The following is a 10271-nucleotide window of genomic DNA, read 5'->3' as shown; positions in this document are numbered from 1 at the left end:
TGTTACCCGCAAGGTGAAAAGGCATATCGCAGCTGCAAATAGGGCTTATTACGGACTTCGTAACCAGCTTAAGCCCGGTAGTCTGCAAACGAAAACAAAACTCGCGTTGTATACTACTCTGATTATTCCGGTGGCTTTATACGGCCATGAAACATGGACGTTAAAGGAGGCTGATCGGAGAGCTTTCGGACTGTTTGAGCGTAAGATGCTACGGACAATATTCGGAGGTAAACAGGAGAACGGTATCTGGCGGCGTTGCATGAATCACGAATTGTTTCAGGTGTATAAAGGGCTGGAAATGATTATGCTTATACAACACGGCAGACTATGGTGGGCTAGTCACGTTGTTCGTATGCCGGAAGAACGTCAAGCGAGGATAATATTTAGTAGAGAACCCGGAAGAGGCCGCAGGCTTCGTGGAAGGCCGCGTACACGATGGCTTTTTGCAGTTGAAGAGGACCTGAGGGCGCTTAATGTTCAGGGCGACTGGAAGCGATTGGCCCAGGATCGAGTCTAGTGGAGATGAATACTCCATTCGGAGTAAGTTCATCGAAGAGCTGTAGTAAGTAAAAAGTAATGAATATGTGTCACGTATTTTGTCAAACCATGATTCAAACCACTATTACTGTTTTATTAAAAAATATGTATTTCGAAATTCTTTGTTAATTATTTTGAGACTATATTATAAATTAACAGCTTTATTCAATGTACTATGCTTCAACCATAAGTTTGGAATAGAGCCTTTTATATCACCTTCCAAATTATTGGCGTAGACGTCGGTACTCAATTCGGGTAAACCTATTTCTGTATCATTCTTAGCCGCAACAGTTGCCTCGTCAACGTCTTTTTTGATCTCAGCATCGATTTTCTATAAAAAAAATATAAAATTAGGTTAAATAACAATAGATTTGAAATATATAAAACTATATTTTATCGTGAAAGAACAATTCATATTATTTAACCCTTTAAGTTATGTGAAATACAAATAAATTGAGATGACTGACGGTTAGCGCAAGCAAGCATGTGAGACTCGGCATGTGTAAATACATATTTGATTTTTTTTTCTAATAACCTCAACATTTATCGCTCATCACAATGATTGCAAAGGAGTTAAAAAATATATAGAAATATACTCTTATTTATTTATAACCAGACTAAGGCTGGAGTGGCCTGTGCTGTACATAAAAGTCTTCTCCATGCAGCTCGGTCCATGGCTGCACGTCGCCAACCACGCAGGCTGCGGAGGGTCCGCAAATCGTCCTCCACCTGATCGATCCACCTTTCTCGCTGTGCACCTCGGGTTGTTGTCGACATTCTGGATACGTGCTCAGCTCACCGCAGTCTTCCGATTTTCGCGGTGTGAACGATGGATGGTTCTCCCGACAGCTGATCCAACTCTTGATTCATTCGCCTCCTCCACGTACCGTTCGCCATTTGCACTCCACCATAAGTACGCAGCACTTTCCTTTGAAAACTCCCAGTGCGCATTGGCCTTCACGAGCATCGGTCAGTTCTCATGTCCGTAGAGAACTACCGGTCTAATAAGCGTTTTGTATAGATAGTCAGTTTGATACGGCGGCGAACTCTATTCGATCTGAGCGTTTTGCGGAGTCTGAAGTACGTACGATTTCCTGCCATGATGCGTCTCCGAATTTCTGTGCTGGTATCGTCATCGGAGGTCACCAGTGAGCCCAAGTACACGAATTCTTCAACCACCTCGATTTCGTCACCTCCAATACAAACTTGTGGTGGGTGGCTTACGTTGTCCTCTCTCGAGCCTCTTACTCTTCCTCTTGATGACTAGTCCAATCCTTTTAGCTTTTCAGTCTGGTGTGGGCTTCCTCCATCATCTCAAAATTTACGTGCCATAATATCAATATCGTCGGCGAAACCAAATAACTAGTCGGATTTCGTGAAAATCGTACCACTCGTATCAATCCCTGCCCTTCGTATTACTCCCTCCAGAGCGATGTTGAATAGCAGACACGAAAGACCGTCACCTTGCCGTAACCCTCTGCGTGTTTCGAAGGGACTCGAGAATGTCCCTGAAACTCTAACTACGCACATCACCCGATCCATCGTCGCTTTGATCAACCGTGTCAGTTTATCCGGAAATCTATATTTTCTGTTCCCAGAAGCACATATCTGTGTGAACAACTCTCATTAATAATGAAAGCAGAAAAAAGTAATTGTTGATCTTCATTATCTGCTTGCAAAATTCGATCACCGATTGCGAAATCAGTGTACGTCGAGTATTGGAAGGAAGCTAACAATTCCATGCCCTGTTACGTAAAAAGAAAAAGAAAATAACACACAAAAAAGAACGCAATGGCATCGTGCTTGGTTTTTCTTCAAAACAATTTAAGTCATTCTGTAAAACTAAATGCCATCCTGAAAAAAAAACATTTTACTTTGGTTATTTTGAAAATGTATAAAAAATATGTACCGAATATTTTCTGGCCCGCCAGCAAGTGGCCATTTTAAAAATAGGTCCGTGGCTTGAAAAGGTTGGACAGGCCTGGCCTAAGTGCTGGGAATTTGGTTTCATCTGTACCCGCTAAGCTGCGGAGGCGGAGTACGACGGAGCTCCTTCGTAGCTTCGTAGTAGGGAAGCACCTGTCTGGCGTACTGGTTTCGTGGGAACAAACCCCACCGTAGGGAGCAGTTACCCTCCAATATCTTTTCCGAACTAAATCTATCAAATGTTGTGTTGCATAATCGAGTTTCAGACATAGTAGTTAATTTCCTCTCCGGGTGGCTTAATACCCGGCATATAGGTAATTGTATGTACTTTGAATGTACTTTATTTATTTGTTTTAGCCTTGGTTTTAGCTCTTTCGCCCGTAAGGCATCAATGAGCTAACCGACCATACTGACTACTGCCCTAATTCACAGTGTCTATTTTTTACAAACACTATCGTAATCGTTGTTCTTGCAAATTATCCATACCATACCACTGTCCAGCTTATTCTGTTCAAAGAGTCCATCGTTATGAGAGCCATTGTTTGGTTGCCATTATTCGGGATACGTTTTAATGAATACATCTGAAGAGCACATGGTGTCTAAGCTATTGGTTGATAACCAAGCGTTTAACGGGCGTCCCCCATAGCACCATTCGCTGCGTTCGTCTTTCAGAGACTGGACGAAGGGTTCTTAGGGGTAAGGATGTTATCGATTATTTGCGTTCGATTATTTAGTCGTTTGCTAAATTTCAGAATGCGTTGTATGGTGGACTTCTAGTGCTACAACTTTTTCTACAACTCTGCCTAATGCACTATGGGGAATCAGGTGGCCGAAAATCAAAAATCGACTTTCTCCGATTCGTAGTTCAAGTTGACCTACTAAAAGCGAATGCTTCGGAGTATTAAACCCCAGAATATCAGCACTCTACATCATATAGCTATTTAGGTATAGGCATCAGAACCAAGCAGTTTTTAGAAACCAATGCATTGTTCAACTGCCAATATCTTTGGCTACAGCTACTTTTTTTCAACTCTTTAAACAGTTTCTGAAAACTTGTTTCATGGACTTTCGAATAGCCGGTAGCGTGAGAAGAGATAGGTACTTAGTAATACATACTAAAACGGTTCGACGAAAAAATAAAAATTATTTCATACAAAATGTTTCATGCAAATAAAGTTTCTCAAAGTTTCGCCTAGGGACCACCACTACGACTTTCTTTGGACTTCTCAGAATATATTGGAAACTGCATTAAAGCTGCTGATGGCTACAAATCTGCGATTCCGATCACGAAACAGATACTAATTTTAAAACACTTAATATGGGTATTGTTTAACGTAAATTGAGTCAACAGTGAACGAGTTACCCTACCAGCAGTCACGAGCAACAAGAATAATCGTCATCGACGCAGGCACGAGCGTGTGCGTAACGAATCATCATCAACATCATCATCGTTGTCGTCGTCGTCAGTATTCGAGCGTGTGAGAAACGAACCGGCAGGAAACGGTAGGAAACGTCGAATATGCATATAAATGTATACCGTTATGTGAGTAAATGTAAATGTGGAGTTCTCTCCCAGCTTTGATAAATACAGCTTTATGTAATTATGAAAATGTATAAAAAGATAAATACATTAGTTAAACGTAGTTTGTCAAGTCGAGAACACGTTGTTCGTTAAGTTATAACCCGAAAGTCTTGCGGTTCGCGTTGTAAAGCAGAGTGATAATTGAACGCTAGATTGACCTTGTTTGAAGAACATTTTTTCGAGACATTCTTGTGACGAATTTTGGACTAAGTGATATTAGAAACTCTGAGGGACACAATCAAGTGTCTCAGAGATTTCTGGGGTATAAATTTGTGTCGAAACAAAGAACTAAAGTGTCGAAACAAGAACTAAAGTGTCGAAACAAGAATTGAAGTGTCGAAACGAAAAATTGAAGAAGTTACGAAAGAAGTTGGAAAGAAATTGAACCGGTGCAACAAGGCTCCACCAACTAGAGGAGCCCGACAGTGTCGACGTCGTGGACATCAAGGGTCTGTTCAAATATTACGTAACGCGAAAAACGTTGTTTTTAAGAATCCCCCACCCCTTCGTAACAATCTGTAACAAAATTCAGAACAACCCCACCCCTATGCGTAACGCGTAACAAATACATTTTTTTGAAAATATTTTGTTTTTGGTAGAATTTGAAGCACGATACAATAAATTATTATTTTTGTATATTTTATGCTATTTTGAAGACAATAACTATTTTTGAAAATTTAAATATTTTTCTCAATTGTTACGCGTAACAATTTCTCGAAGGACACCCACCTCCTATATTTTGCGTAACAAATCGTAACAAATATAAAACAACCCCCACCCCTATTGCGTTACGTAATATTTGAACAGACCCTAATAGGTCCTTCCAACCGGATGATCCGCTGAGGATTTCGGTTGGCAACCGATCGAAAGAGAAAAAAAGGTAGGTGGATCGATTGAGCTAGAGCAAGCGCGTTTAATAAATCATCCGAATAGAATCGTGTGGTGCTTTTCCTTTGTACGCAATAGCGTCATTTCGGCCATTGTATCGGTATTCTTTTGTTGAACACACAACCAATTTTGCCTTCAGCATGGCTGAGAAAAAGGCGTCTATTTTGTCGTTCCAACGCACGCTTCAAGCAATGAAACAACGTGCTACCAACATTTTGACCTTCGTGAGATGGCTTTCAAAGATGGCGATGACCCGCTGCAACTCGAAATTCGCAGAACGGGTTTAGATGAATCCTATTTTGAAACCGAAACCAAATTGTACGGCTTAATTAGGGATGATTAGGTTCCAACTGTTGAAGCAACAAGTGAGGAGTTTTATGATCTTTTGGGAGAAATTACGTACCAAATAGCAAAGAAATTGAAACTCCTTTCGACCCCACTAGAAGCAAAGCCTCAGCTAGACACAAGTGTTTCCCAACGGCCTTTCTCAGATTCGACTATCAAACTTCCGGATATCACGCTTCCGCGTTTTAGTGGTCACTACGAAGAGTGGATTTATTTCCGTAGTCAGTTCAACCTCTTGATCCGTCGGAACGAGTCCCTTAACGATCAGCAGTGTCTGCATTACCTGCGTTCTTGCCTCTCTGGTGAAGCTGCAACCATTGAAACTCCGGAAGAATCTTTCTCCTCTCTGTGGAAGGCACTTGAGGCGCGGTATGAAAACCGTCGCTGGTTAGTCGATCGTCATCTTGCTGAAGTCTACCAACCAAAACCGATACCCAGTGAATCTTCTTCTTCCCTTCGTGATCTCGTGAATGTTGTGCAGAAAAACCTTCGTGCTCTATCGTCATTGAAACTAAGCCTCGATACACTTTCGGAGTTAATGGTGGTCCATATTGTCGCCTCCAAATTGGACAAACAAACCCATAAGGATTTCGAATCTCATATTCGAATCTCATATACCAATCTAGTGAAGTGGCAGGATATGGTCGATTTTCTGCAAAATAGGTGCCGCATTTTGGAAAATTTGGAACAGGATCACAAACCTTCTACTCGTGTCGGCAGCAAACCCATCGGTGTCAAGCATCTTCCGAAGGTGTTAATGAGTACAAGAGAAGATGATTCCAAAAGGAGGTTTGCTTGTTTCCATTGTTCGGGTGGACATTACATCAACGAGTGCCGTTCCTTTCTAGCAAAATCTCCATCGCAACGGTTCCAGCGAGTGAAAGAGCTTCGATTGTGTGTAAATTGCTTCAGCAACCGCCATGTTGTTGCTGATTGTAAAAGTGGTTCGTGTAAAGAATGTGGTCAGCGGCACAATACCCTCCTCCATTTTGATCCCAAACCGTATACCAACCCGAATGGCGCCCCAAGAAGCATTTCGTGTTTGAGGGTAGATACAGGAGGCAGTGAATCGGGACCTCAGCCAGGACCTAGTCGAGTCGAGTTGTGTACAATTTCGGAAGTAGTCGATTTGGTCCATCCTACCAATCCTGTCTCGATGGAAGCGTCCGGACCAGAGGCGTTTCGTATTCCGAGCACCGATGTGAAATCGAAGAGAGCGTTCAGGAAGGTCCAGCTTATCGCTTCCACTGATCAGGCCCTACTACATACTGCTGTTGTCTATGTTCGTGGTGGAAGTGGTGAGCTGCAAGAATGCCGAGCAGTTCTAGACTCCTGTGCAATGTCGACGTTTATGACGAGTGCGTGTGTGCAGAAACTACGGCTGAAACCGTTCCCATCTGATGTTTCGGTGGTTGGTTTTAGAGGAACAGGCAAAAAAATAGCGGGGGCTGTCGTTGCCGAGTTGAGTTCGAAATCATCCTACTTCGTCTCATTATCGGAGTCTCTCGTTACCCCCAATATAACAACGAAATTGCCACTTCAGCCGTTCAAAACCTCACGGTGGTAAATTTCAGAGTGGATTGATTTGACCGATTCACACTTCAATCTGCCAGCTCGTGTTGGAATACTGTTCGGCATATTGGACTGGGACAAAATGATGCTAAGTCGAAGCTATCAACTACAGAAAACAGTATTTGGGTAGGTTGCCGGAGGTGCAGTAACTGAGGGGCGATCATACCCTGTCGTACAAGCACTTCCAGTCACGAATGAACAATTGGATGATCAACTTTCGAGGTTCTGGCAGTTGGAAGGTTACGGTCAAGAGCGGATCTATGGTGGAGATGAACAAAGGGCTGAAGAACATTATTCATCGACGCATTATCGTGACGAAACTGGTCGGTACATACTCGCTCTGCCTTTCAAGAATACAGATTTTGAACTTGGCGATTCCAGTCATATGGCACATCGCAGATTTCTTCTGCTCGAAAAGCGATTAGCCAAGGATCATAACTTGTACTCCGAGTATCGAAAATTTATGCAAGAGTACCTTGACTTGGGGCACATGGAAAGGTTTCAACTTTCAAATCCGCTGAACCATCGAACGAAGAATGTTATTTCATCCCGCATCATGCTGTACAAAGGCCGGAAAGCAGCACAACAAAAGTTCGGGTAGTTTTTGATGCCTCCGCCAAAAGCAATAACGGAGTGTCATTGAACGATTTGCTGCTTGTAGGGCCAACACTGCAACCTCAACTGGTGAACATTTTGCTCGCTTTTCGTATCCACAAGGTCGTCGCTACTACAGATGTCTCGAAAATATTTCGACAAATCTCCATTCGAAAAGAAGATCGTCGTTTCCTGTCGATTTTGTGGCGGCCCGAGGAAGAACTCGGTATCTACCGACTCACAACCGTGACTTACGGTACAGCCTGCGCACCTTACAAAGCCACTCGAATACTATTCCAAATTTTTGAGGATGAAGCTAATAATTTTCCGTTAGCCGCACAATTTGGGAAGAAGTCTGTCTACGTCGATGATGCACTTTTCGGTGCAGAAACAGTTGAAGAACTCCTGGAAATGCGTAAGCAGTTTGAAGCTATGCTCTTTAAAGCTGGCTTTGAATTGCACAAATGGTGTTCGAATCGAGAAGAAATTTTGGCGGATCTTCCTGCCGAAGAACTGGAGCAGAAGGTTTTGTTCAACGAAGAAGGTCGTACGAAAACGCTCGGGTTAACTTGGCAACCCTCTCAAGGCATCTCCGGCTTCGAAATTCCGTCGGCAGCATTCAGCGAAGGAATTCCAACAAAACGGAAGGTACTGTCTGACATATCGAAGCTATTCGATCCGCTGGGATTCGCCGGTCCAGTGATAATGACGGGAAAGCAATACTGAACAATTGTACAACTGAAATTTTCGCTTCTCAGTACCTCTCTCCGATGATTTGAGGCACAAAGGAACCGAATTTCGCAAAACCCAACTGACAAAAGTTTTTAATTTTTCCAACGATCATTTTGATGTAATAAAAAGTATATGTCACCGCAATAAATTTTGCAGGAAGCTCTTTTTACTTCAACCAAGTTTTTTAAATTTCATGCGAAAGCTACCATTTCGAGAGAGCAGCCAACAGCATAGGGTAAAATGCCCAATAGTGGACCCCCAACCAATAGTGGACCCTCCAGATATTTTTTCATTATTACAGCACAATGGAAACATTTTTCTATGAAATTCCATCGGGAGAACCTACCTTACAGTCCTATGATTTGATTACATGCATTGAAAATGCTCTGCCCTAATAAAAAATTCCAAAACAATTACAATAGAAATTATTGTAACATTACGCTGAAATTAATAGTAATTACGGTAAACTCTATTGTGGCTCACAATAGAATAACATTGAAGAATATTGTTTTCCACCATAACGGCTATTGTAAATGGCAGTTTTACAATAGAAAATAGGGGTTGTTATGTATCTTTACAATAAAAAAATCGATTTTTTCTCGAACACATTTTTGCCATTACAATTGAATTTATTGTGATTCTATTGTCAACTTTTTACTGGCAATTGAATCTATTGTACGTCTATTGAAACAACAATATGGCACTTTAATTGGTATGATATAAAAACAATAGAATTTAATGTTCATAAATAAAATGTATTGCGATTTTATGATATTTTATTGCAACTCTATTGTATTTTTTATCCGGGTGGAAAGTAAAATAAGTTGATTTTTTACAATTCTATAAAAAATAAACACAAGAGTGTCCATTATAGGAATGTTTTGGGGGGTCCATAATACGGAAGAAGAACGTCCTGAAACGAAACATGAAAATCAAATGAAGTGTCGACTATAGGGAAGCAATTTCCTATTATGGACCCCCAGAGGGTCTACTATAGGGCAAATTTAGTCCAGTATTTGAGTGTTTTATGTATGTATCGTGAAGAGGAGATGCAGAGCTTGATATTAGATATCACGCAAAATTAATATTTTGAAAATTTCCACTCCTTATGCCAGGAAGAGCAAAATTTCGCTACTAGGGGGTCCACTATTGGGCATTTTACCCTATTTTCTTGTGGCGCACGGCAGGAAAGGAGCGATGAGAGCAAAATAAAGAGGCTGCACTCATAACAAAGAGACGAAGTGTCAAAATTGGAACAGCGCATTTGCTGTCAAATCAGTTGTTCCAATCACAAGGTTGTTAAAGGTACACGGACAGATAAATCAACCCAAACTTTGAGTTCAATATACGCACTATTGAGAATATCGCAGAAAAAATTTACCCAAAATTGGGTAGTTTTCCCTTTCTTTCCCATGATTGCTATCAAAACTAGAGCAAGATGCAAACACCTCACCGAGGTTGCTCAGCCCAATAACCCAAATTTGAGTAAATTCAATATTCTCTATTTTGGGTTGATTAAGGTCCGCTTTGGATAAATTAAACTCAGCTTTGGGTAAATTGTTTACATGGGATTAAAGGCAAACTACCTAGTGCCAGAAAAGTCATTTTACTCAAATTTGGGTTATTGGCCCAAACCACGGTTTTGAGTGCAAACAACCCACTTTTGGGTAGTTTTGGTTTTCAGTGTAGGAGTATTGCGTCTCTTTGTTTTTCCAGGCTCGTTAGAGCAAAAGAAAGTCCGTCAAGTCCGAAAGTCCGTATCTAGCGTAACACTAGAAAAAAGCCTATTCCTATTTGTGAAAACGAAGATAACCAAATATATAAATTGAAATCAAATATAGGAATGAGACGAGATAATTAAATTAAACAAATTAAACAAATAAGACAAATAAAGCAAATAAGACAAATAAGACAAATAGGACAAATAAGACAAATAAGACAAATTCCTTCGGAAGTTCCTCCAGGAATTCCTTCGGAAGTTCCTCCAGGAATTCCTTCGGAAGTTCCTCCAGGAATTCCTTCGGAAGTTCCTCCAGGAATTCCTTCGGAAGTTCCTCCAGGAATTCCTTCGGAAGTTCCTCCAGGAATTCCTTCG

At 41.3% G+C, this 10271-nt stretch overlaps 1 protein-coding gene across 1 annotated transcript in view; it reads right to left on the bottom strand.

The window, feature by feature from the left end:
* Window positions 1-622: 622 nt before the first annotated feature.
* LOC134225526 (pyruvate dehydrogenase E1 component subunit alpha, mitochondrial-like) overlaps window positions 623-10271 on the bottom strand; it is a 155647-nt gene continuing 145998 nt past the window's right edge. Inside the window, exon 6 of the mRNA XM_062705693.1 lies at window positions 623-868. Within this exon, the coding sequence (XP_062561677.1) occupies window positions 683-868 (186 nt within the window). The 3' untranslated portion in view covers window positions 623-682. The remainder of the gene's footprint in view (window positions 869-10271) is intronic.

This window comes from Armigeres subalbatus, chromosome 3, assembly GCF_024139115.2.
Source record: "Armigeres subalbatus isolate Guangzhou_Male chromosome 3, GZ_Asu_2, whole genome shotgun sequence".
NCBI classification, from domain to species: Eukaryota; Metazoa; Arthropoda; class Insecta; order Diptera; family Culicidae; genus Armigeres; species Armigeres subalbatus.
Note: the sequence above shows the minus strand (reverse complement) of the source record. Positions and strands in the feature narration are given on the sequence as shown.